General features: G+C 44.7%; 1 protein-coding gene and 1 long non-coding RNA gene across 2 annotated transcripts in view; one reads left to right on the top strand and one right to left on the bottom strand.

Annotated features, from left to right (window-relative positions):
- Nucleotides 1-27,877, top strand: part of DCHS2 (dachsous cadherin-related 2) — a 387,512-nt gene that overhangs the window by 308,858 nt on the left and 50,777 nt on the right. Inside the window, exons 6-10 of the mRNA XM_073576392.1 lie at nucleotides 556-743; nucleotides 3,021-3,120; nucleotides 5,117-5,274; nucleotides 12,391-13,231; nucleotides 16,867-17,106. Of these exons, the coding sequence (XP_073432493.1) occupies nucleotides 556-743; nucleotides 3,021-3,120; nucleotides 5,117-5,274; nucleotides 12,391-13,231; nucleotides 16,867-17,106 (1,527 nt within the window). The remainder of the gene's footprint in view (nucleotides 1-555; nucleotides 744-3,020; nucleotides 3,121-5,116; nucleotides 5,275-12,390; nucleotides 13,232-16,866; nucleotides 17,107-27,877) is intronic.
- LOC141090540 (uncharacterized) overlaps nucleotides 1-27,877 on the bottom strand; it is a 67,320-nt gene that overhangs the window by 28,531 nt on the left and 10,912 nt on the right. The window lies entirely within an intron of this gene.

The raw sequence follows: 27,877 nt of genomic DNA, 5'->3' as shown, positions 1-27,877 counted from the left end.
CACTGTGCTGGAAGTCGGTGGATGCGGCTGTAACTGTGCGCGCTATAAGCAGCGGCACAGGCTCTAGCCACAGCTGCCGGCTCCTGCCTCTGTGACCTGCTGCTCCCCCTTCCCCGCAGGCTCCTGCCTCCTGTGACCTTACACTCCGCCGCTTCCCCTTCCCCGCAGGCTTTCTGGGACAATTGACTCGTGTAAAAGCCAAGAGGGGCGTTTTTAGCACAAAAAAATGTGCTGAAAAACTCGGCTTATACACAAGTATATACGGTATATTTGCTCCAAAAAGTCACAATTGATGAATCAGTCGAAAACATTAGGAAACCCCCTACTGCGCCCATATTAGCAAACAAGCAAAGAAAGCAAACAATATATAAAAGAGACATTAAAAAAGGCGCAAATTGAAAGAAGAATAACGAGCAAATAAAAAACAGGTGAAAAAATGAAGAAAAAAAAAATGTAAATGCAATGATGAATTGGGCCTTCAGTCTTGTAGATGATAACAGACTGCAGACAATTTTATACGTTGAAATTCCTTATTGTCACTTTTACTTTTCACAGGTGAAGTGATAAATTCTGAAGCCTTAGATCGTGAACATAAAGCGTATCATCACCTCAGTGTGTTGGTGACTGACCATGGCACGCCACGCTGCAATGCCACAGCTGCGGTTTACATCACAGTCTCTGACCTTAATGACAACAAGCCTTTCTTTCCACAGTTGTCATCGGGAAAGCAGCTGCATATAAAGGTTTGTTAAATGCATAAATCTGCCATCTAGTGGCTGTATCATCTGCCTGCAACAAATGGTCTTAAAACCCTAAAAAGTGTAGGAATTGTGTTACATAGAAATGTGATTTTCCATTTGTCCCATTCTAATCAATGATTTTGAAATCAGAGAGCCTGTAAAAGCCAAACGACGCCACATTTTTAATGAAACCCATTTGCAACGCCCAATCCTTTCATTTAAGTAAAAAAACAATTGTCCCCAGTGCAGGAAAAAACCCTGCAAAGTAATAAAAGAATCCGTAAAGTGTCTGTTTTTACCTCACTCAGAAACCCAAAGTGGTGTTATATGTAAGGCCTTATTCAGACATCCATGTTCTGCCAGTATTTTTCACGGATACCACACGCATCCATTATACTCTATGGGGCTAGTCACATGTCTGTGCCTTTTAACGGATTGTATGTTCGTGCACAGATGAGAATGGCCAATACAAGTCGGTGTGCTGTATGTCTTTTACACGGACCCATAGACTTGTCATCAGCGTGCTGTGTGTCTCGCGGCTCTTCGCCAACAGGTCACTGCAACAAACAAAACAGGCCATCCCTGCTTGATTTATGGCTGTCGAACAGCCGGGAGACATGCAGCTGCGGGGACAAGTACATATTTTTCAAGCATGCCGGAATCACACGGTTAGCATGTGAGCATGCTCAGATAACACCTTATGTGAGCACGCTCACTCGTCACTAGTTTTAATGGCTACGTGAGGTATCTGTGAAAAAAAATGGATGCCACACGTACTGGAAACATGGACGTGTGAAAGAGGACTAATATCTGCAAATAAACTGGTACAATGAATGTGGAATCACCTTGATGGTGTCATTTGTGCCACCAAACTGTGCTGGCTGTAATATCAGTTATTGATATAGCGCCACCTATTGGAGCACAGTGATAAGTAACATCATATTTATATAATCTTTGCCTCAAAAGAGTGGTGGGCGACTGAGTTTCTCTGGGAGGTCCCTTGAATAAAAAAGACATCTATTGACTACTAGCAATCATTTTGCTTTGACTATAAATAACTAGTATTCATCATTTTGGTATCAGATGTCAGAAATTAGCCACAATGGAACTTTCCTAGTTCCATAAGATGTATTTTTTCAGATTCAACCTGAAACCTCCTTGAGAAACCTCTAAAACATGCCAAAAAAGAGTGAACTTATGCAATGTGAAAACTACTTACTGTCTATATGTAACTTCTATGACCACTTTAGGCTTCAAAAGGCGCAAAGTGGCTAAAAAAAGTGACCGGTCTGTTCTTCTGGTGGCTTGCACTTAGACGCTACCACTATCTTATGCTTGGAATAAAAAAAAAATGGCAGAGGCAAGACTGCCATAAAAGATTGTCAGAACAGACGCTTCAGCGTGTTCTTGAAGCATCTTCTTACAGCGAAACAATGTGGGTACGTCGGCATCTAAAAACATTGTGTGCTCGTACCCCTATCACAGACTCTCCTACAGGGAGTCGGTGTCTGTCCAGACTCAAGCAGCCATTGTAAGTTCATATGGCCTATGTAACATGAATTTGCTGAATGTCCTGGAGTGGAACCCACTCTCATTGCTGTTCTCTGTTCAGATTTATAGCAGGAGGGTCCCCTGTAGTAATGTTCTTCTGCCCTAATAAGTCATATGGACATTGATTGCTATACCGTCACGGCTCTAGATTGAATGAAAACCATGGAAGTATATGATGCTTCTAGAAACCATATATAGAAACGCCATTGTTCTTCCGCTACAGAGCGGTGCACTCTCTATATACACAATCAAGAAGTATTCAGCTCACCCCTCTTCACTCCTGATCACACCTCTGACGCACGGAAACACCCTGACCCGGGCGTATAGTGCATGCACAACATAAAGAAGGATTTTTCCAGCATCTCCAGGAGATAAAATAATAATTGCTTTATTGAGAATATAAAATCTTCATACCATCAGGTAAAAACAACATAAAGAGGCGTATGGAGGGGAGCAATTTCCTACGCGTTTCACCCTGAAAGGGCTTAATCATGGCATGCTTAATCATTCCATGATTAAGCCCTTTCAGGGTGAAACGCGTAGGAAATTGCTCCCCTCCATACGCCTCTTTATGTCGTTTTTACCTGATGGTATGAAGATTTTATATTCTCAATAAAGCAATTATTATTTTATCTCCTGGAGACGCTGGAAAAATCCTTCTTTATGTTGTGCACTCTATATACCGCTCTATTTCTGGCCACCATTATTAATTACTGTCCTTATGCTAAGGTTCCAGATGGCCAGCCGGGACACATGTTCGTGACTGCAGTGTATGCCAAGGATCCTGATGCTGCTAATAACGGGACAGTTGTGTACTCTATGTCCTCAGGTAATGGCCGTTCTTTATACCTTGTGTGTGGTTATATCGAGAAAATTCAGCAGAATGTGTTGTTGAATAGCAAAGGATGAAGTAGCATATTATGGGGTAGATTCGTGTGTGATAGTCCATAACACCACAAAAACTAGTTTCTCCATCAGAGAGGAACATCATACATCTGTGCTACAGAAAAAAAGCATGTGGTGTAAGGAGGGGGTGCCATGCATCCAGGGCTGTAGCCATTAACGCCAGGTTCACACCTTCTGCATAGGTTGAAGAATTTATCTTGTAAAATCTGTCCAAAAATTCCACAACAAAGTAATACCATATAAGTAAAAGGGGTTTTAACCAGTGTTACACACATGTAGCTTCATGGAAATGCAGTTAACTATGGACTAGTGACTGATTCCAAAATCCATAGCTTATTCTGTCTATTGCTGAAATTTTGGGGCTTTTGGCTATGTTTACACGTGGCATTTTTGCAGCATTTTTTTTTCTGCAGCAAAACCTTCTCTCTTGGCAGTAAAGAAGCTGTAGAAAAAAAAAGCAGATTTTGCCTGGTTTTCCTTCTGGTTTTTTTGCGTCATTTTTTGTGTGCTTTTTGCAGCGGTTTTGACATGCTACATTTGTCTCTTGTACATGATGATAAAGTTTAGGGATGAAAAAAAAAATCATTCTTCATTAGGTTTTGGCACAAAAACGCAGCAAAACATGAGACCTCAATTCCAGTGGTTTTTCAGAGTTTTTTTCACCACTCATTACTTTCAATGGGTGAAAAAGAAGTGACATGCTATATTCTGCAAAAACCAAGAAAAGCACAAAGTACTGATGATAAAAAGCCAAGCTGTGTGTGCGAGATTTCTGAAATTTCGTAGACTTCGCTAGTGCTGTAAAACGCAGCTGAAAATTTGCATTAAAAAACCCCCAGCAAAAATGCCATGTATGAACATAGCATTACACAGCAGATTTAATTCATTGTAGCACAATCAGTTAAATCTATGGATAAGGCTGTGTGCACACGCTGTGGATTCTGCTGCTGATCCGCAGCGGATTTGGTCCTGTATAGTACCATTAAAAGCAATGTTAAATGAAAAATGCAGTGCACACGTTGCGGAATTTTCCACGCGGGTTTGCTGTGGTTTTAAATCCGCAGCATATCAATTCTTTGCGCGGATGCCGCAGCGGTTTGGCACCTGCTCCATGGCAGGTGTCAAACCACAGGGGAAAACCTCAGGCTAATCCGCAGGAAATCCACAGATAAACTGAAGGTCTTTTGACCTGCGGATTTATACAAATCCGCTCGGAAAATTCCGCAGCAGAATCTGCAACGTGTGCACACAGCCTTAATCTGCAAAGATCTGTGTTTAAAAATCCGGTTTTGGTGAGGATTTCGTTGATGGTTGACAGGAGTAGTGGATGAGCCCAGCTTAATAAATCTACTGCAGCAGAGCCGTTCCAGCGATGGCAGCACCACTTTACCCAGAGAGTGATGTGGCTCATGGCTGTAGCCTATAAGCGGCTGCTCGTCGGCTGCAGCTCATCCATATTCCATCAGAGCGGACGTCCACTTTGATGAGGTAGTAAATATTGCCACTCCTTGGTTGAAGTTTGCACGTGTCTCAAGTCATGTCACACTCTGCGAAGAGTGGTGCAGACATTACTGGCACAGAGCCTCTGCAGGAAGTGGATATACACTGTATTCTAATTGGGGTCCTAAAGTGAGTAAGCTGGGGGGTCCAGTATTGTATTAAGGCTGGAGTCACACTTGCGAGTCCAATGCAAGTCTCTTGCCTCAATACCCGGCACTGCCGCCGGCGGTTCGGACCGGAGCATTCAGCTACATAGAAAGACATGCAGCTGCACACTCCGGTCCTGAATGCCGACAGCAGTGATGGGTATTGAGGCGAGTTTCTCGCAGTGCACTCACAAGTGTGACCCCGGCCTAATAAGAAATATTTGCTGCGTATTGATTGTTACTCATATTGTTTCCATTCATTTTTCCCAACAGATGATGGGCTGGATTATTTCTTTATCAATACAAGTAGTGGGGAAATATGGACAACTCAGACACTATCAGCCAACCTACGATCCCACTATCAGTTAACAATCACTGCAAGTGATCGAGGTGTCCCCACTCTGCAAGATTTCATCATAGTTACAATTCAGGTAAGTCGTTTAATTTTGGTTTTTGGAATTATATGTGTGCGCGCTCTAATTGTGCTTCTTTTTTGTATTGATTTTTATACCTTTGTTGAAGTAAAACGTATAATTTGAAATGTTCCTAAGCGTTAAGCTTGTGATGTAATGAACATGTACAGTATAACAGTATATCTAGCACTGAATGGAGCAAAAATTAAGAGTATGTTCACATAGAGTTTTTGACATGGAGTTTTCTATCTTTAAAAAAAAAACAAAAAAAAAAAACGTGGGCCCAATCCAGCATCTGTGTTTGTTATTCCCTTTTTTATTCTGTTTGATGTATTTGTTAACATTTTTTGTGCTAATATCTTCAAAATGGCACACATGGTTAATTAAATTTCTGCAAAATAAAAAATGGCCTTTGTTTTTGTCTTTAACATATTTTGCATCGTTTTAGACCAATAAAGGTATGTGCAGATGATCTGGAACTGGCAGTATTTTGAACGCAGCGTATGTTCACTTGTCCAAAGAGCTGCCGTCTATTGCATGCAGGTGAATCGGCATGTGATCAGTGAACCGATCGGATTCACTGCGTCCAATCCATTCTATTGATGTGATTTCTGTTGTGGAGATTAGCGTCTCCGCAAGACAAATTGACATGTTGCAGTCTGGAGAGACGCGCCGCATGTCCGTCTCCACCGGTGATCTGCGGGCGGACACATAGTGGACATGGGATTTCTTAAAATCCCATCCACTGTGCTGTAACAGCTGGACGCTGCAAGTTGGACGCTGCACAAGTACCCAATGTCCAACCTGCAGTGTTTACTGATTGTCTGCACATACCCTAAAGTTGCTTGTTTCAGAAAAATGTTGCAAAAAATCCCAACCTCACCCCCCCAAAAAAAAATTACTTGCCTACATACAAATCTGTGGGGGCTGGAGTACATTTGCTAAAAAAAATCCATCTTTTGAACAGATGGCAATTAATGATAGCCCCAAACCCCACTGACAATGGTGACCTTAAAAAACAAGCAACACATTTAAAGTAGACTTTAAAAAAGTATGCAAATGAAAAACTTTCAAAAAAAACACCAAACGTGAGACAAAAAACAGACACTGAAACATTAATGAATTAGGCTCCATGTTTTTTGGAGCATTTTTTTCAGGTTCAAATGATTCATTGGTCAAGCTTAGACTTTTTTTTATAAGCAGAAATGTCTCAAGCTTGCAAAAACAAGGCTAAGAGGAGACTTAATGGCTGTCTATGAATATCTGAAGTGATGTCACAGTTTAGAGGGATCATCCTTAATCTCATTTGCACATGGAAACACGAGAAGCAATGGGATGAAACTGAAAGGGAGGAGATACAGATTAGATATTAGAAAAAACTTTTTGACAGTGAGGGTGATCAATGAGTGGAACAGGCAGAGGTGGTGAGTTCTCCTTCAATGGAAGTCTTCATCTACAGCATAGGAGAAATAGAACTAAGCAACAAAACAACTTGCGTATACTAATAGGTTCCAGAATGCACGAATCAACAGCGTGATGCAGCAGCTAAAAGGTCAAACACAGTTCTAGGATATATTAAAAGAAGCATAGTCTAGCTCACATGAAGTAATTATCCCCTTCCACTCCTCCTTGGTCAGGACACATCTAGAATACTGTGTCCAGTTCTAGACACCACATTTAAAAAAAAAAGACATTGGAAAACTGGAACAAGTTCAGAGAAGAACTACCAGGTCGATGAGCGGACTGCAAACTATGTCCTACGAGGAACGGTTAAATGATCTGGGAATGTTTAGCTTACAAAAAAGAATGCTAAGAGGAGACTAATAGCTGTCTACGAATATCTGAAGGGATGTCACAGTGTAGAGGGATCATCCTTATTCTCATTTGCACAAGGAAACACGAGAAGCAATGGGATGAAACTGAAAGGGAGGAGATACAGATTAGATATTAGAAAAAACTTTTTGACAGTGAGGGTGATCAATGAGTGGAACAGGTAGAGGTGGCGAGTTCTCCTTCAATGGAAGTCTTCAAACAAAGGCTGGACGGACATCTATCTGGGATGATTAATGAATCCTGCGTTGAGCAGGGTGTTGGACACAATGACCCTGGAGGTCCCTTCCAACTCTAACAGTCTATGATTCTATGATTCCAAGCATTGATATGTTGCTTCTTTTTGTAGTTAAAAAAATACATGAGAAAAAAACTGCACTTTAGGCTTTTGTTTTAAATATATAAGAAGCTAATTGAAAGAGTATTTATAGCAATTTTTCATATAGATTTTAGAGCAGAATCCAATCCAAAATGGAAGTGAAAAAGCTCTTTGTGAAATTACCTTTAGATACACATATACTATAGATAGGACATAATTATTGAATCAGAAATGACGTTACTTTTTAGCACTTGTAAGGAGCACAGAGTGGGAATCATGGGCAAGGAACACACCCTGGCACCCAACAAATAAATAGTGTCCCAATTATTCTGTGCTATGTGTGCAGTGCATAACACTCACGTTTACATCACAGGCCTCTGCTGTCTCTGGTTCTTCAACTTCTGGAACCACTGCACACATTAGGGGACATCAAATTTATTTTAAAATAAAGAACTTACCTTAACTTTTATGATATTGAAGCACGCAGTATAAGGCTGGAGTCACATATAACATAAAAAAAATCGGTCCTTTTTTCACGGACGAGAATCGCACAAATGTTTCATGAACAGTGATCCGTATGTAATCTGTGTGCAATGCGAGGATGCAATTTTCTTGCATCTAAGCATCCGTGTAACATCCGTATTGCGAGATTTTCTCCGCGGCATGCAAAATGGACATATAATGGATTCCAATGACAGGTTAAAATAGAAAAGAAAGAATAGATATATACACATATACACACACACACACACACACTAGATGGTGGCCCGATTCTAACTCATCGCCGCAGATCTCCCAATGGTAGGGGTGGCGCGACCAATCAGCGACTCGGGATTTCCTTTACAAACAGACAGACTGAATTAGACGATTATATAGTAGATAATTTCATAGACAGATAGATAGAAGAATAGCCGATAATTCAAATGCCGGCTTCTGTAAAATCATTACAGAACCTGATATGAAATGACACATGGTTTACATACAGTAAACCATTTCATTTCATTTAGATTTATAAATGTCTTTGACTAATAATTAGATTAGTGTATGTGTGTAAAATTTGGGACATGTAGGTGTTAAATTAATGGGCACATTCGTTGAATAAGATTGCATGGGCTCCCGCTCAATTTTCTCAGTCAGAGAGGGAAATCCAGTGACTGAGGGCAGATATTTATAGCCTAGGGAGGGACCATGGTTATTACCCCCCAGGCTACAAACATCTGCCCCCAGCCACCCCAGAAAAGGCGCATCTGTAAGATATATATATAGTAGAATCGGTTAAAATTCAATATAGGGAACACTATTCCATTTGCAACAGGCTGTTTGTGTTTCCTTTACTTCTTTATTAACCTGTCAGTGTGATTTTACAGTATAGGGACCTGAATTGCTGTCTTTTCTAATGAACACCGGTGCGTATTTCTCACAAGTCGCACTTATGGTCCATGTGTAATCCATTTTTTTCTCCCACCCATAGACTTACATTGGCAAGTCTCGGCCGAGAAACGCTGACAATCGCAGCAAGCTGCAATTTCTCTCGCACATATAAAACGTGCGGGGAAAAAATGATTATGCGAGCTGACCCATAGTTTAACATTGGGACGAGTGCTATGCAATTTTTTCTCGCATAGCACTCGTCCCTATTTCTAGCTAGTGTGACTCCGGCCTTAGGCACAAACTTTTCCATTTTCAAAGTAAATAGCACAGCACATTCTGATGTTCGCTGTTCGCTAACCCTGAGCTATCCCTTTCCTCTCTTGCATTTCTGACCCCTGGGATACTCCATCCGGGTCTGCAGCTTACATGAGTCTGGTCCCAACTTTCTTATGCGATTCCCCGTCCGACTTCCTCTCCTCAGAAGATATTGAGGCATGTTTCTCAATGCCTTAGTTGGACCTTAGGCCGTGGACATTCCAGGAATGTCTGCACGACTTTATGGCTGAAGTTCTCATGCTGCTGAACAGCCCGTGCTCCTCATGCCCTCAGACCTCCAACTACTGCTCTCTCTTCATCTAACCTCTTACTCTGACTGCACTAACCATGAATTGTTCCTCTTGTTAACTGGCCCTACCTCTCCCACAATGGGGCTGTTCCTGAACACATTAACTGTTTCTATCCTAAACCTGTTTACTTCCTGAACTTATTGTCCCCACCACTTCACTATACCCAACCCTATCTTATAGCTAAATCTAAATCTATGTCCTATGTACTAATCTTATCATTTTTCTTATATCTAATACATATATTAAAACACATTGCGTCATCCACATGTTATAGCAATACATTAGTCATGCACCTTGGTGCCTATAAGGTTCCATTAAGATTGGCACATATGAATTGGCCCTTTTATCCTCAGCACATTTAACTTTGATGTGATTCGTGGCCATAAATCAGGAGTTAAAAAAATTACATAAAAGAGTTATAAACTCCCCCATAGGACTGTCAGTATAAGCTCACTTACAGATTCTCAGTTAACCTAATTTATAGCCAGCAATAGCCAGTGCAACACAAGCTATCAATGGCAAATAGTGCAAATTTGTTAATGAAACCCAATTTCAGAAATTTTTAGGCAAAAATGCATGTATTTAAGTGATTTAAGCCGTAATCATCAACATTAACAGAAATAAACACTTGAAATAGATCACTCTGTTTGTAAAGACTCTATATAATATGAGTTTCACTTTTTGTATTGAAGAACTGAAATAAATTAACTTTTTGATGATATTCTAATTTTGTGAGAAGCACCTGTATGTGTGTGTGTGTGTATATATATATATATATATATATATATATATATATATATATATATATATATATATATATATATATATGTTTTTCGCATTATTTCCTGATTTAAAGAAAACAGCTAAGTGTAAATTTTATTTTAGAAACCTTACAGGCTTGATAAACATGCAGTCTCTACATCCATTTATATTTCTGTACATTTTCCACATTGTCCTGGTATAATAGCGTGCAGGGTGAGGCTTAGGATCTGCCAGACTGTATCTTACAATGAGATGCCTGTAACAGGCTGACCTTGGTGCACCACTGGAATTGTCTCCCAGCTGACAGCTTTGATTCTTCATGTTGCTTCACAGGCAGGACACCGACTCCTGAGATAATGATCTCAAAGACATGCATTTTATTTCAAGAACAAAAAGTTACATCACGTATGGATGAGTTAAGTGTCGGTATAAAACTTTACACAAGAAATAAAAAGCAGACTGTCAGGCAATGTTCCTGAAATGAGCTTTTTGTGAGTTTTTGATGTTGCAGATTTTCTGCACAATTTCTGCGCCTACTAAGTAAAATAGGTTACTTGCCTTTTTTCAAAAATCCGCAGCATAAAAAGCTCACTAAATACTCATTGTGAGAACGTAGCCTATTTAATGTAACCGTGCACACCTACAGCTGTCTCCATGCTGTGACATCACAGTGTTTATTACTCCTGTACTGTGACATCAGTGAATTGTGAATTAATCCTCTACTTGAGATACTACAATATTCAAGTTGTTTAGCATTATCCCTGTCCTTTGACATCATTGTGCACAGTATTCACATTATCTGACATCATTGTGTACAATAACCTGCACCCTGTCAGATCACTGTGGTCTTTGCCTGTTGTGTGACATTACATTGTGCTTTATCCCTGTAAATACACAATGATCGGTGTGCTTCATCGTACTGATCGCTATCTACCCTACTTGCTGTCATATCGCTGCATTTGATGTCTCTTCTTTCAACTGGCTACATAGAGTACCAACACCTTTTTCTTTATATGCCAGTTTTGTAACATCACTGTATGCAGTCTTCATTTTTGCCATTTTTAAATTTTAAGTTTTTAAATTTCTTTTTTTTTCTGTGTAATGTGAAAAAAAGAAATATGTAGCTTCTACTGTTACTGGAATACTTCATATTGTAATCGTATAGACGGAATGTAGATCTGAATGATCATTACCTGATTTAAGGACAATCAATCTGTGTTTGATCGTAGGTATCGCTTAAGCAGTGGTGTAGCTTAGAGTTGAGCACACGTGGGGAGCGGGGAGAAGCACAGCTGAGTAGCCGCCAAACAAAGTAGCTCATGATTACAATGACTGAGGTACACCCACCTCAGCAGACAACAATGCTGTTACCTAATAAATCACTGTACAAAGACCAATACCATTATTACAAGCACACAGTGACCACATAGTACTACATACCAGACCATACAAGTGATTATAGTAGAGTTATATATAATGACTTATAGGCGAAGTTCTCTCTGGTTGGATTTGTTCACTTTTCCCGTCTTTTTCATCTGGCCCAGACCGTCACGAAGACATCTTATTCCATTCACAACTTGTCTGCAAAGTTTGCGATGCAGACACATGTCACTTCTGACTTTTCCAGCAACAACCCACTTGTTCCCAACCTGCAAAGGTTCCCCATCCTGCTACTACCCTCAATTATGAGGCTGTTGCAGCCCCAGCTTTGCTGTTCTGTGGAGTACAGTAAGTATTGCTCTTCAGAAATATTGTTGTGATTATCGGAAGGTAGACGAAAATTGGGGAAAAATTCTGGCACAACCATCCAGGGATAAAATGGATACTTTATTTAAACATAGTTAAAACACTAAAAGGCGAAGACTCGTACATGACACGTTTCAGGTGTATACACACCCTTAGTTTAAATAAAGTATCCTTTTTATCCCTGGATGATTGTGTTGGAATTTTTCCCCAATTTAAGTCTACCTTCTGTGATTACCAGTGGAAACGGCACCCTCAGGAGGAATTCTGGGCCAAATTTCCAGCTACACATTCTCAGCGTGGTAAGCTCCTATGTCCATCTCACCATGATGTCATTATAATGCTCAGTTCTTAAAAGATTTAATGAGAGATGACATGAATGTAATATGACAGCATTGTCACTGGTTCTTTTGTAAAGAGAACTGACTTGACGTTGGGTATTACAAATGACTTGTCTACTAAACTGTATTTCATATGTTTCAGGTTATTTCTACATCCACCGAAAAATCTAAAAACCTCATTGACGTGAAGACAATAAAGGTTCCAGAAAATGTGAAACCTGCTGAAATGATTGGCTCTGTGAAGTTACATGATGATAAGATTTTGACCAATTCGAAGCTCAGATATCGTCTATCTGATGAAGACCGCAGCAGTCACGTTGCCATTGACAGCTTTAGTGGAGCTTTATATCTTTCCAGACCAGTAGATTATGAAACCATTACTCAATACATGTTGCGTCTTAACATACAGGATCCCAACAAGATACCGCCTCAGAACCACTCTATCATCCTAAAGGTGGATGTTGAAGACCAAAATGACCATTATCCTGTTTTTCCTGACCTCATTGTAGTCTTAGGGATTGTAGAAAATGTCCCTATTGGAACCATATTGTATACATTTAAGGCAAAAGATGGGGATGGCAACATAGCAAACAATAAAGTTAAATATTCATTAAATGTGGAAGGGGGAAAAGACAATCCCTTTGTTATTCACGAGTGGCATGGAATCTTGACTACAACCCGAGATTTGGATAGAGAAACAGAGGAGTCATTTATTCTGACAGTGATTGCAACAGACCAGGCAACTAACATTACACAGCGCCGACACTGTTCACTGACAGCTCGGATTATCATTCAGGACATCAACGACAACCGTCCAAGTTTCCTATCATCGCCTGATGCTTCTGTAATGGAGGACACAGAAATTGGCTCGTTCATACATAGAGTAGTGGCTGAGGATTTGGATGAAGGAAATAATGGAAAAATCACATTTCACATCATAGATGGAAATTCAAATCAAGTTTTGTCGCTGGATGAAACAACAGGTATTATACTTAATTTTTCAAGAGAAAAAATTTTCTTTGGAAGTAAATATGGCAGTATATATATTCACAATCTGGTAGCTGAAATAGGAAAATGTGTTTCTGAAGTTTTTAAGATGATCCATGTTCCCACTTCTAACTGAATCCACAGCTGCCAAAACCAAGACTTGGCTATGGAGATACTCAACACATCTGCTTGTAATTTATGGGAATGCTGTCATCAAATAATGATAATAGATGGTGTGTGCTTGACAAGGTATTATCACATTTGTAGCATTATTGGGCTTTCAATAGTAGTATTTTTTAGTTGCTAAAATAAATGCATATATTTACTATGCACAAAGTACAGTATATCTGGAGGGGAGTGTGACCAGACCTGTCCATCGACCTCCTGCAAATGGAAAATACTGATGGACAGGACTAGTCACATGCTCCTCTATCAGCTGCCATTTTGAAAACAGGAGAGCAGAGTAGTCTGTGTCGAAACACTGACAATTACAAGAGATGAACCTGTAATACTTATATATTAGAAAGTGTCATAAAATCATGTCCACAACACATCTGTTAAACTCAGTAACACTGTCTCTTTAAATCTTCTGCTGGTTTATTAAGTGTACTGCATAAACCAGTGGAGAGTATGCAAAATAAACATGGCCTTTCTTACCTGACGGAAAAATGAAATATAAAACAAGACACAGTCCGTGTTGCTGCGGGGATCCGCCCGCTCGAGAAACAAACACAATGTTAAGCTCTCTTTAACATGAGCACTGCTCTGGAGATCTCATCTTCAGAGATACTGAATACTGAATGATCCAGAAGGCTGTGCATTTACCTTCTGGACTCCACCCAGCAGTGGACAAATGGTGAACAGCCTCCCACTCACTTTTCAACTGTTCACTAACCCTGTATGCCTTGCAAAAAAATTCCAAAAAATGCAGAGAGTGGACTAGCATTTTTGGTATAAAAAAATGCCATTTCTCATCTTGGCTCCTGATCAGCCCACTACAGATCTGTCCATTTTGGCAGAGCTTCAACAAACTGGCATGAACACACCAAAAGTTGCAAAATTTTTACCTAACGGGACAAATTTGCTACTTTCCAAGGCCTTTTCATACTAGTTTTCTGGTGAGAAAAGAAAAGCTTTGATGAATCTCGCAGTTTGCCTCACTTCAGGAGTGTGCAGAGAATTTGATTAAATTGTCTCTTTGCACCCCAACTATTGAATACCGAGTGCGTTCCAAATTACCATGGTTTTGTCAGTGTGGCAGCGAGCTTTTTTCTGCTCTAGGAGGCCACTGCCATTAAGGAATACAATTTTCATGAAGGGGCATCCTTGGTCAGCAACAATGTTTAGGTAAATGGTACATGCCAAAGTGATTGCGACATAAATGTCAGCCAAGTATTGGTCAGAACATCACATTGCTTCATCATTCATTCACATGTTGTAACAACCCTGCCGGCATCACTGCATGGCCTCCTATCCCCCACACACCAACTAACTCACTGTTCCAGGCCTTGCTGTGTGTTCTGTCTGCTGGCGGCTCCATGTGTGCCTCTTGCTTCCTGCCTGCTCTCTGCATGCTTCCTGGCTGTGTGCATAGGGGGGCGGTGCCAGAACTCTCTTGTTCTTATGGAGTCAGGGTGCACCTATCTAATGTGTCCCTGGCAAATTGCCAAGAGGCCTCTAGTATTTAGGGCAGCTCCACCAGGTGGTAGCTGCCTAAGCAAAGCTTTAACTCAGTGTCTTGCTGCTGAGTAAGCCAGGTCCTGTCCTATGTTTCGCCTTCTCTGGAGGCTTTATTCCTAGTCTCTGTGTCTCTGTACCTCTCTGTCCACCCTCCAGGAGGCAGAATATCCTGGTCCCTGTGCTATTATTCCTTGCCTTGTCTTATCCTGGTCTCTGTGTCTTTGTTCTAGCCTTGTCTTGTAGCTGTCCTCTCTTCCCACCAGGAGGCAGTATTTCCTGGTCCCTGTGTCTTTAGTCTTGTACCTTGTCTCATACAGTTACCTTGTTTGAACTGTGTCTTACCTCTGTCTCTCAATCTCCTTGTCTGTGGCTCTTTTCCCTGCTGTGTCTTTCCTTTTGTTCTCTCTGTCTGCCTGTGCTCCACACTCCTGCGGTTCTGCCTGTGCTCTGCACTCCTGCGGTTCTGCCTGTGCTCTGCACTCCTGCGGTTCTGCCTGTGCTCTGCACTCCTGCGGTTCTGCCTGTGCTCTGCACTCCTGCGGTTCTGCCTGTGCTCTGCACTCCTGCGGCTCTGCCTGTGCTCTGCACTCCTGCGGTTCTGCCTGTGCTCCGCACTCCTGCGGTTCTGCCTGTGCTCCACACCCTTGCGGCTCTGCCTGTGCTCCGCACCCTTGCGACTCTCCTCCTGTGTGAACAGGCCCAAACCTGTTCCGTCATACTCCACTCCTTCCTGCCTGTTCCAGTATCTGCACCTGCTGTGTGAACAGATCTCTACCTGTTCCTTCATACACCGTTCCTTCCTGCCGATACCAGTACCTGCACCTGCTGTGTGAACAGTCTTCTACCTGTTCCTTCATATACCACTCCTGCCTGCCCTGTGTCCCTGCCGTGCCTGCCTGCCCTGTGTCTCAGCCATGCCTGGCTGCCCTGTGTCTCAGCCGTGCCTGCCTGCCCTGTCTCAGCCATGCCTGCCTGCCCTGTGTCTGAGCCGTGCCTGCCTCTCCTGCATCTTAGCTGTGCCTGCCTGCCCTGTGTCTCAGTCATGCCTGCCTGCCCTGTGTCTCAGCCGTGCCTGCCTGCCCTGTGTCTCAGCCGTGCCTGCCTGCCCTGTGTCCCAGCCGTGCCTGCCTGGGTACCAGCCGTGCCTGCCGTGCCAACCTGCCTGCCTGTCAGTCACACCTGTCCAAGTGTCCTGTCCCCCAGTGGGATCAGCAGCCACAGACAGACACCACCCTGGAGTGGCACCTGGCAGCTACCTGCCACACAAGCCTGACCTCACCATCAAGGGCTCCAGAGAAGACCGAGGTAGCTTAGTCACGGCCCTTTCAGGGTAGTCTGGTTTGTAGCAGAGTGGGGCCACAACCCCCTTGCTCGCGCCAACCATCCAAGGCACCAGCATGACACATGTTATAAAAGAAACCTGATTTATCAGACCAGGGCATGGCACCTATTGTTTCCTGGTCCAGTTTGGTGCTCATGTGTGTAGGTACTCCTGATGGAGAACTATAACACCCCAATACACAGCAAGCTGCAATGTACAAGCTAGTCTTCGCTCCCCACATGAATCACTGAATCTTGGATGATCCTGACCTTGTCACTGGTTCATGTGTGGTCCTTTCCTGGCCCAATTATGGTAAGTAAAACCCACCAAATACCTGGAACCCCACTCAAGACCTTCCTTTTTAGAGACTCTACGATCCAGTCATCTAGCCATGATGGCGTGACCTTGTCAAAGTCCTTATGATTAAGCATTTTTCTTGCTTCTAATACATTAACTTCAAAAACCATCACTTTTCATGGGCCAATGAGGTACTCATTGTCTGTACTTCAAATGTTTGTGGTTTAATGTATACTATGGTTGATCAGTATTTATATCTATTTATCACCATATGATTTTATGAATAATCTGTTTGATAATCCCTCTTAACATACATTTGTAAATCATCCTTAGGATGGCTCAGTTTATCCACTAAAGTTGACCGTGAGATCCAGGAACACTATACTTTAACCATCTTGGCCACAGATAATGGAAATCCAGCCCTGTCTGCAACACAGATTGTTACAGTCACAATTACTGATGTAAATGATGTGTTACCGACATTTAGACAAGCCTTGTATGAGACTGAGATTCCTGAAAACCTAGATCCAGGACAACATCTGATGAAGGTTGAAGCAGAGGACAGAGATTCAGGTGCCTAATTTCTCTTATGTGTCCAATAAATGGGATTAATGTTTTGGCTTACTCTTTCAGTATTCTGGCAATTTATATGATCTGGTTTGACCTATTTCCCAAAATTCAGGACAGCTTGCAAGTGAAACAGAAAACACAATTACAAAATCCTACAGTTACAGCACGATAGGGGGTTTTGCTATGATGTTATCAATGTCTCTTTTGAAAAAGAAGCTCGGATTGTAACTATTAATAAGCCTGTATTGCATAATACTTGGTAGACACAGTAATTCAAAATGCAGTACTCTATAATGTCATACTCTGGAGCAGCGGGAATAAAATTAGAGCAAACACTTTTTAACTGGTGACAAATTCTCTTTGACATAAGCCATTGAATTCGTATAGTTAGGCGTCGAGTCACACTTTTATGTCAATTTCAGAAAAGCTGCAATATTTTTATTATAGTCCGACCTCCAGTATACTGATACACAGCTTTGTATCCCTTTTTTCCTATTCACAGCTATACAGGGAAAGTAATTATATAGAAATCTGCACTAGCAAAGATCTTCTCTTCACCGGTGAATTAAATAGAAAAAATAAGGTTATTTAGAATAAGTGTTAGAATTAAAAAGATAAAGATAGACACCTGTATGAATATGAGAGAGAGACCTGACCTGCTGCAAAAAAGTGTAGGATTTATCTAAAAATTCAGGTCCACAGTCATTGAGTTTCTGCACATGTCCACATCAAGGAATGCTGCTCATCAGTAATAATTAAACAATGCATAAGCAAAATGTAATATCATTAGATTTTGAGGATTATTAGAATTGGAGACACTTTGAGGCATCTAGTTTCTGTGAAAACATATTAAAGGGGTTCTCCAAGACCACTTATTTTATTTACCACAGGCCTAAAAACTACCAGGCAGGTAGTTGCTAACAGAGGCAACTACCTGCCTGTTATACTTGGCTCCGGCTCTGAGCATTCACCTACCGCTCCGACCGGCGATTCAGCTGCTCCACAATAATAGAGCGGCTCTTCTTCTGGACTGCTCTGTCGACGTGGCATGACTGCTGACGTTATACTAAATGACAGCTGTCTTCCTGCAGTTAGACAGAGGGAAGTGGAGTGCCCGGGCGCGCGCGCAGCGGCGTAAGGGCGCGAGAGGGTGCGCGTGCTGTGCAGGCAGGACTGTGGGGTACTCGGTACCGGGCCTGTCGACTTCAACGGGGGACGGTGTCATGGCGGCGGCGACCCGGTCCGTGGCCATGGGGCATCCATTAAATAAAATAATGAAAGGGGAAGGGGAAAAGTTGTTGGTGATGTGGTAAAAATGAAGATAAAGTTTATAGATGATTAAATACGTGACGCCACCTGTGGTATTCTGGTCAGAGGTGACCAGCGCTGTGGTGTTGTTCCCCTGAGATTGTTCATGTGGCGCAGCTGAGGTGAAAATAGCTCTCCACAGGTAGAGCAATAGTCCCAGGGCAAAGATGTTAGATGGAAATTGGAAAAATATCAAACTTTATTATCACAAATAAGTACAATAATTATCCATAGCAAAATTGCACATAAATGGATGACACCAAACCCCAGGATTGGTGGTGATTGTTTATGAATATAGGCAGTGATGCTATTTTTACATGCCAACTGAGCTCTTCATAGAGCGTGGTGTAGTTTTTTTTTGGTGCAGCCGGTTATGTGCTATCCCCCTTTTGCTTCCCCTCCTGGGGTGTGGTGTCATCCATTTATGTGCAATTTTGCTATGGATTATTATTGTACTTATTTGTGATAATAAAGTTTGATATTTTTCCAATTTGGTCTGCATTCAATCACTCTGTGTTTCTCTGTGTATATATATATATATGTTACAGAACTCCTGGAACCCTTCTGCCTCAAAGGCTGGACCTTGGCCGGTGAGCACTTGTTCAGGGTATCCGTGCGGTCGACAAAAGTGCTGCTGAAATGCCTTGACTGCTGTCTTTGCTGTTTGGTCTTTAACAGGCACGATTACCAAGAACCTTGAGTAATGGTCCACGATGGTGAAAGCATAGGTGTAGCCATTCCTACTCGGAGTTACCTTCACATAATCCAAGGCTACCAGTCCAAGCGATTGTTTTGTGATGATCGGCTGTAATGGGCCTCGCTGGCTGTTTCGGTCTTTTCTGTGCAGGTTGCATGGGCCACATTCTTGGCACCACTTCTCAGTGGCTGTCCTCATGCCAACCCAGTAGAACCTTTCACGAAGTTGGACCTCCAACTTCTTCCAACCGAAGTGTCCTGCTCCATTGTGGTAAGCCTCCAAGACCATTTGGCGCATCCCTCTTCGGGACTACCACCTGCCAGACCAGTTCGTGTGTGCGCGAGTTGATGTTCCTCCGACACAATTTACCCTTGTAGATAAACAGCTTGCCTCTCTTCTTCCATAGTTGCTTTGCTTCCTGTGGGTCATCTGGACCAGGGTGTGCTTCAGCTTGTGCCAGCCACTCCTTTACGAGGCGAACAGCTGGGTCACTGTCTTGTGTCTCTGCCCACTCATGATGGGGTAATGGATTCAACGTTGCCTCTCGTACGACAAAGCGCTTAGTCCTCACTCCTTGAGTGCGCTGGGCTGCAATTGGACGGCGGAAGGTTGTTAACTAGATTTCTTCGAGTTCTTTTGGATCTTCTCCCCGTCTGGTGAATTGGGCATCCGGGACAATGCATCCGCATTAGCGTTCTTATGTCCTGCTCGGTACTTGATGGTCAACTCATAGTTGGACAGCCGGGCCATCCATTGCTGCTCAAGAGCCCCGAACTTTGCTGTTTTTTGCCGTTTCAAGGTGGGTTAGCAGATTATTGTTCTTGTAGATGGTGAACTTTGCTGAAGCCAAGTAGTGCTTGAAGCGCTCTGTTACCGCCCAGACTATGGCGAGGAACTCCAGCTTAAAGGAACTGTAGCTGTCGGGGTTCCTCTCAGTGGGATGAAGCTTCCTGCTGGCATAGGCAATCACTCTATCTCTGCCTTTCTGCACTTGTGACAGCACTGCTCCCAATCCCACGTTGCTGGCATCAGTGTAAAGTACAAATGGTTGGTCATAGTCAGGGTAGGCCAGGACCTCTTCTCCCGTGAGGGCCAATTTCAACTTGGTGAAGGACTCTTCTATCCTTTGTTCCACTCGAATGGAAGATTTTTGTTCTTGGCCTTCTTGGATTGGCCCACTAGAAGATCTTGCAGCGGTGGTGCTATCTTGGTGAAATCCTTGATAAATCTTTGGTAGTAGCCTACTAACCCAAGAAATTGCCTCACTTCATGAATAGTGCTGGGTCTTTGCCAGTCACGGATAACGGTGACTTTGTCAGGATCGGGTGCCACACCTTCCGCGCTCACCACATGGCCTAGGTACTGCACCTTGCGTTTCAAAAGGTGACATTTGGACGGTTTTATTTTCAGGCCAAAGTTTGACAGGGCTTCGAATACCTCAGCCAGGTGCTTCAAATGGTCTTCGTAGGTTTTGGAGAAGACGATGATGTCGTCCAGGTACAGCAGAACGGTTTCAAAGTTTTTATGTCCAAGGCAGCATTCCATTAACCTCTGAAATGTTCCTGGTGCATTGCTGAGCCTGAACGGCATGTAGTTAAACTCGCAGAGCCCCATTGGTGTTGTAAATGCTGTCTTCTCTTTGCCTCTGCCACAGGAACCTGCCAATACCCACTGGTGAGATCTAAGGTAGAGAAATAATTAGCAGTTCTCAGTGCAGCTAGTGATTCCACAATTCTAGGCAATGGGTAAGCGTCTTTATGTGTAATGCTGTTAATCCGCCTGTAGTCTACACACATTCTCATAGTACCATCTTTCTTTTTAACGAGGACTAATGGAGCTGCCCAGGGGCTACAACTATCTCTGATTACCCCAACCTCCTTCATCTCCTGTAACATACTCTTGGCACATTGGTAGTGTGCTGGGTGTACAGGCCGGTGTCTCTCTTTAATGGGTGGATGATATCCGGTGGGGATATGATGTTGGACCCCTTTTGCCTGCCCAAAGTCTAGAGGATGTTTGCTGAAGACCCGTTCAAATTCTCGAGCCACCCGGTAAGCCCCATGCTTTTGGTGCGAAGGGGTGGAGTCAGTGCATATGTGTAGCTGCTGACACCAATCCTCCTGCTGCCCTTCAGAGCCATTCTCTTCCACCTTGTCAGATGGAAGCAAGGGTTCTAGTGTCTCTATTGCATTGTTACTGACAGTGATCAATTTATCAAGGGTGGCATACCGGGGTAACTGGACCTCTCTCTCCCCACAATTTAAGATTCGTATCGGTACTCTTCCCTTGCAGACATCAACTACTCCTCTGGCTGTCAGGATAGTGGGCCTACTGTCAGAGTACATGGGTTCTGCCCGGGCTTGGTAATCTTGACCCCTTAGGCCTATTGCTGCCCGACACCAAATTAACATTTCACTTCTGGTAGGTACTGCAATAGGGAAAGGGTCATTTACTCTGACACTGCCGACTTCTCCACCAGACAGCTCTACCTGTTGTCTCTACATCAGGGCCCTGATCTCCTTTTGCAGAACCCGTTGCTGACTCGAGCTGGCGGTCTCGGCTACTTGTTGTAACAAAGCAATAATTTCTCCAAGACAATTTTCAATTACATTAGTGCCTAAAGTGATCATAGGATGGCATTCTCGTTTGTCAATATCAACTATTATCAAACCTTGCGATTGCAATTCTACTCGGCCAATCTTGCTGGTCACCTCTTTATATCCCATCTGAGGCAAGGGTTGACCATTGCTGGCAAAAATGGCAAGGTCTTTATCTGGGCTATGAGTAATATCTGAATCTGCCCAGTACTGCTTAAAAAGAACACATGGTATTGTTGTCACCTGGGAGCCGGTGTCCAGTAAAGCGTTCATCCGAAAACCGTCAATCATGACAGGCAAGACTGGTCGTCCTCCTACGTACTTGTCTCGCCAATTTGGTGGACCTGGACGTCTTACTCGTGAGGGTTGGCCCTTTGCCCCAGGGGTTGCTTGTTTAAATGACAGGATCTGGCTATGTGTCCCACCTTGTTGCAGCGGTGACAGATGGGCTGTCCGTCCTCGACGTAACGATCACTGTCTCTCTGTGACGGACTCAGCTCCTTCTGAGCCCGTTTTTTGAGTGGACCCTCTGGGTCGTGGCACCCACCCACCGAGGGCGAGCTGACCTTGTGAGAATCCACCCCCTATACAGGGAGTGTCAGGGGCAAGACCAAGGGGGTGAGCCACCACAACTGCTGGGACCAGACGGCTGGCTCAGGGGGACACTATGGGAGTGTCTGACGACCAGAGACAAGCAGGAAACAAGACAAGACAAGAGGTAAGTGCAAGGTATCTTCATTAAGATCTTCAGGATCACATTCAGTGCAGAAGTGAAAACAAGCAAAACATGCAAAGTGCGTGCGTGGGCACGCCAAGGTCCATAGCATGGTACGTGCCAGGTGGCACGCCTAGGTACAGGTAAAGGCACAATGGCATCAGACTCCGGACCGCTGGCGACGATTGACATGATCAAGGCATCAGGCTGCGGACATCAGCTCCGGACATCAGGCCGCAGCCATCCAGCTTACGATCTCTGGCAGCGATCGGCAGGTTCCGGGCATCCGGAAGGCAAACCAGGGTTCAGGCAAGGAGGTACAACAGATATCCAGGCATGGTGCGTGTTAGGGAACACGCCAAGGTCCAAGGCTAGGTGCAAGACAAGGTGCGTGTGTAGGGGACACGCCAGGATTCAAGGCTAGGTGCGTGTGTAGGGGACACGCCAGGGTTCCAGGCTAGGTGCAAAGCAAGGTGCGTGTGTAGGGGACACGCCAGGGTTCACAAAACGAGACAGGGTGCGTGTGTAGTGACACGCCAAAGCACAAGGTACAAGACAGAGTGCGTGTATAGAGACACACCAAGGCACAAGGTTCAAGACAGTGCATGTGTAGAGACACGCCAAGGTACAAGACAGTGCGTGTGTAGAGACACGCCAAGGCACAAGGTTCAAGACAGAGTGCGTGTGTAGAGACACGCCAAGGTCAGGGTTCAAGGCAGGGTGCGTGCTAGGAGCCACGCCAGGGTTCAAGGCAGGGTGCGTGCTAGGAGCCACGCCAGGGTTCAGAGCAGGATGCGCGCTAGGAGCCACACGGGACGCACACCTCACTGGCCAGTGCACACGGCTGTAACGCCAGCACGAGGCACGACCTTGGCACAGGAGGCGGGCAAAGGAACCTTCATGCTAGGAGCCACGCCAGGTTCAGGGCAGGGTGCTTGCTAGGAGCCACGCCAGGTACAGGGCAGGGTGCATGCTAGGAGCCACGCCAGGGTTCAAGGCAGGGTGCGTGCTAGGAGCCACGCCAAGGTTCAAGGAAGGGCTGCGTGCTAGGAGCCACGCAGGAGGCACGCCACACTGGCCAATGCACACGGCTGTACACAAACACGAGGCACTTACCACGGCAGAGGAGACGGCCAAGGGGAACCCACGCCGATGTTCAAGGCAAGGACAAGGCAAGGAACAAGGCAAAACTAGGCAAGAAACAAGGTACGGAACAAGGAGCGGAACATAGGCAGAAACAGAGCGAGGACAGAGTCTGGCAGCAGAGCGTAGGCCGAAACCCAGAGCCGGGCCAAGGGAGAACCTTGGGACTAGACTTGGAAATGTGCAAGAGAGCACCAGAGGACAGAGTGCGGAAAACCAGGCTGAGACAAGAACATGAGAAGTACTACAAGGCTCAGAATAGCAAAGACCAGACATGGCGAAACAGGCAAGGCAGAGAACAGAGGAAGGACTACAAGTCAAATAATAGCTAAGGCGAGACATAGCAAAACAGACTAAAGCAGAGAACAGCGGAAGGACTACAAGGCAAAGCAAGGCAAAGACAAACATGGCATGAGAGACAACACAAGACATGGCACAAGACAAGAGACGGAATACGAGCACGGAGCGTGTGCAGAGAAGCACTACAGAGCAAAGTGCAAGGGCACAGAATAGAGGCAGCAACCCCACAGACCAAGAACCGTGCCGGGAAGCAACACAATAATCAGGCCCTGAGCAAAGGAAGGGGTGGTCTGATATAGGGCACAGCACCTCCTCTTCCGGGTCAGGACCAGGGGAGAACTTCCTAGTTCAGTGCTCCAGGATCACAGAGCGCAGTCACATGATTAGGGTTTCAGACATGACGAGATGATTACTGAACCAGACAGTGCAGGATCCTAGGAAGGACACATAATCAGGGATTCTAGACATGACGAGATGATTGCAGAACCAGACAGTGCACGATCCTAGGAAAGGTCACATGATCAGAGTTTCGGACATGACGAGATGATTGCAGAACCAGACAGTGCAGGACCTTAGGAAACGTCACATGATCAGGGATTCTAGACATGACGAGAAGATCACAGAATGCAAAGCAGAAACGCAGGCATCTTGCAGCTCAGCAGACATGAGGTGAGTGTGCACACTGCTCTAGGGAGCAAGCAGGATAGCAGACACAAGGTGCGCGTGCACACCGCTCCAGGGGTTCATGAGGCAAAACAGACATGGCAGACAAGGCGGACGTGACACTCTCCCTCTGGTCGGTGGGATCGTCTTCTGCTGTCGCCACGGTACGTCTTCTGGATTGGAGGCCAGGTGGATCTTCTTCTTTGGAGTCACTTACAGGGACTGCACAGTTTTCGTGAGTGCAGCCACACTTTTGGTTAGTTCCTTGACTTGGAGATGTAAGTCTGCTGCAGAATCAACATCTTGGGACGGCTTGTCAGTCTCAATAGGGATCTTTGGAAAGGATGCAGTCTCCTGCTGGTATGTAATTGCAGGATGCTTAGAGGGCTCTGTGCTGCTAGGATTCGGTTCACGTAGCACCCGTATGGCTCTATCCTTAAAGTGTGCAAAGTCCAATTCAGGATTTTGTAGGGTCATTATGCGCAGCTGTGTCCTTTGGTTGTTAGACTGGAGTCCCTCTATGAACTGCTCTGTTAGTAATCTATCTTCATCTTGTACACTCTCAGGGTCAACCTGCTTTACGGCACGTAATGCCTCCTGAAGATTAAGGGCATAGTCCCGTATACTGTCCTGTACTCTGTTTGCACCCAAAGAATCTAATTTTTATCTCTGTTGCAGTGCGGGTATCAAAAGTGTTCTTCAGTCTGGCCAAAATTTGTTGGACAGTCCCTTTATCAGTGTCCGGCCAGGACTTTACTTCCCTCTGGGCCGCACCAGTTAAATGGCCAATGAGGATACTGACTTTTTGGCTTTCTGACAGGGGGTACACTTTGATCAAACTACATAGTCTTTCTTTAAAATCGCTCAGGATGTGCGACTCCACTGAGTACTGTGGTAACCAGGCTGCTCCTGGTATATATGGCATCGATAGCGGCTTTATTGAGGCTTCGTGTCATGTGGACCCGTCCTGTGTGATGCGACCCGCAGGCCAGTAACTGTAAACAACAAGACGCGGCACGTGATACAGTCCTGTGTGACACGACCCGCAGGCCGGTAACTAAAACAACAAGACAAGGGGAAAGGAAAACAGTTACAATGGTGGGCCCTGCGATAGGGAAAGGGGATGTGGAGGCCTCCTGCACTCCCCTGAATCAGTGTCCCTAATGCTCCTAACGTTCCCTATGCCGGTTCCACACTGGGCGCCGCTCAGGATACCTGTCGCCCTAGCACACCCTACACCTATCCATTGCTAGGGAGCTGGGTGGCGCAGGCACTGGCCCCACCGCTGTACTAATACAAACGAAAGAAAATCACAAACAGGGAAACACCACTTAGCTTTACTCTGCTGCACTTGCTCCTGGCAACAGAGTCCACCACCAGAATGCAGCTCTCCTCCTGAAACGCTGCCACCAAGCTCTGTCAGAGCTACAAGGAAATCCCCTAAGACTCCATCCACACCAGTGCTACGACAGTGCTGCAAGGAACATTCTCCGGCTCCTTCCTCCACCAAGTATGGTTGAAATGAATACTATCACCAACGCTGATTGCAACACCTGTGACTCTTTTATAGCAGAGCCAGCAATCACACCTGCATTATAAACATATGCACTTAGCTAAAGAAACAGAGTGCAATGACGCTCACCACCACCGGGGCAAACTTAGACCAAACGACACCACAGTGCAATAATCCACATGGCCACCGGAGGGCAAAAACCACACTTAAGCACAGCTTAAGGAAAAAAAAAAAAAGATGACTTGTGCTTTTATCTGTCCGGATCCCGCATGGATCATGACACTGCGGCTGCGACCGCCGCTGAATCTTCACCCGAGTTGAGCATTTTTCTTCCTGTTTTTCACTTGCTCACAATAGAGCACAGCTCCAGCTTCACTGGCACGCCCCTCTCTACTCGCACGCACTGTGTGACGCAGTTTTGGCGGTTACTTGAAAGCTCAGTAAAGTCTTTAGCACACAATTTAATAAAGTCTATGGCGCACAGTCCCCTTTGTCAGGCTCCTTGTACCCGACTTTGCTAGGCTCGCTAAATCCTGTTCGTGACGCCAATTGGAGCTCCCGAGTCGCATGCAGTGGGAGGGCGCACGGTGCAGGGTCGTGGGGTACCCAGTATCTGGCTCTTCAACTTCAACGAGGGACGGTGTCACGGTGGCGGCGACCCGGTCCGTGGCCCTGGGGCGTCCATTAAATAAAATAATGAAAGGGGAAGGGGAAAAGTTGTTGGTGATGAGGTAAAAATGAAGATCAAGTTTATAGATGGTTAAATACGTGATGCCACCTGTGGTATTCTGGTCAGAGGTGACCAGCGCTGTGGTGTTGTTCCCCTGAGACTGTTGATGTGGCGCAGCTGACGTGAAAATAGCTCTCCACAGGTAGAGCAATAGTCCCAGGGCAAAGATGCTAGATTAATAGTCAGAATGGCTGTGAACATTGGGGTGCAGAGAAATGAGAGGAGGACACAGAGAGGTGCAGTTTCTTTACCTTTCACTGGTAATTGGTTGCAATCCGGAGTACCACATACAGGTGATGGAATGAGTCCGGCTCGCCTGGAGGCATTCAGGGGATCCACCTTGCCAGGTGGGGATTTTGGACCTTCCTTCTGCGCTTTGTGTGTGGGTCTCCACTGTTTATAACTAAGCTGAGACCCTCAATTGCATTCTGATTTCACTAACCTGTACGGCTGTCAGCATGAGCCTATTCCACGGGTACCGTCCTTTTCACCGTCAGCCCCGGGCTCCTTATCCACTGCCATGCCCTCAGGTGCTCAAGGTCGCACAGGAATTTACAATCCCCTGTACTTTCAGATTCAGCAGTCAGGACATACAGCTCCTGACCACCAAGGACTCTGACGTCCCTTTTCTCTCCAATAGCGCTTCGCTCTGGGGTCTGCTATACACAGTTTTTTTAGCTTCCCCAGAGTCTCTCCGTCTCTGCTCGTGTCCGTTCTCTCTTCACAGATCATCTCTCTCTCACCAGCTCCTCATAGATCAGCTCCCTATCTTAAACTGACTGGATCTTCCGGAAAGATCTTTTTACCTCACGTTTAACTGTCTTGTCATATTCCTCACAGCTCACAGCTGGTCTCGTTTCCATGACAACCCCCTCAGCTCACTTCTAGCTGACTCACCAATCCCCTCTGCTGGCCAGAATTTATAAGGCAGCTCCCTTTTCTGACCTGCAGCAGGACTTGTGATTTAATCTATGTTACCTGACATGGATCCCCTTTCTGCCTCCAAGCATAACTTCACCTCTTAGAGGGAGGCAATGTCACTGTGACAACCGGACTCTGGGGTGTCACAGAAGCCAGCTGTCAATCAGCATGATGTTGCAGTCACGAC

Source organism: Dendrobates tinctorius, unplaced genomic scaffold, assembly GCF_039654945.1.
Source record: "Dendrobates tinctorius isolate UK_male_01 unplaced genomic scaffold, ASM3965494v1 ptg000008l, whole genome shotgun sequence".
Classification (NCBI taxonomy): Eukaryota; Metazoa; Chordata; class Amphibia; order Anura; family Dendrobatidae; genus Dendrobates; species Dendrobates tinctorius.
Note: the sequence above shows the minus strand (reverse complement) of the source record. Positions and strands in the feature narration are given on the sequence as shown.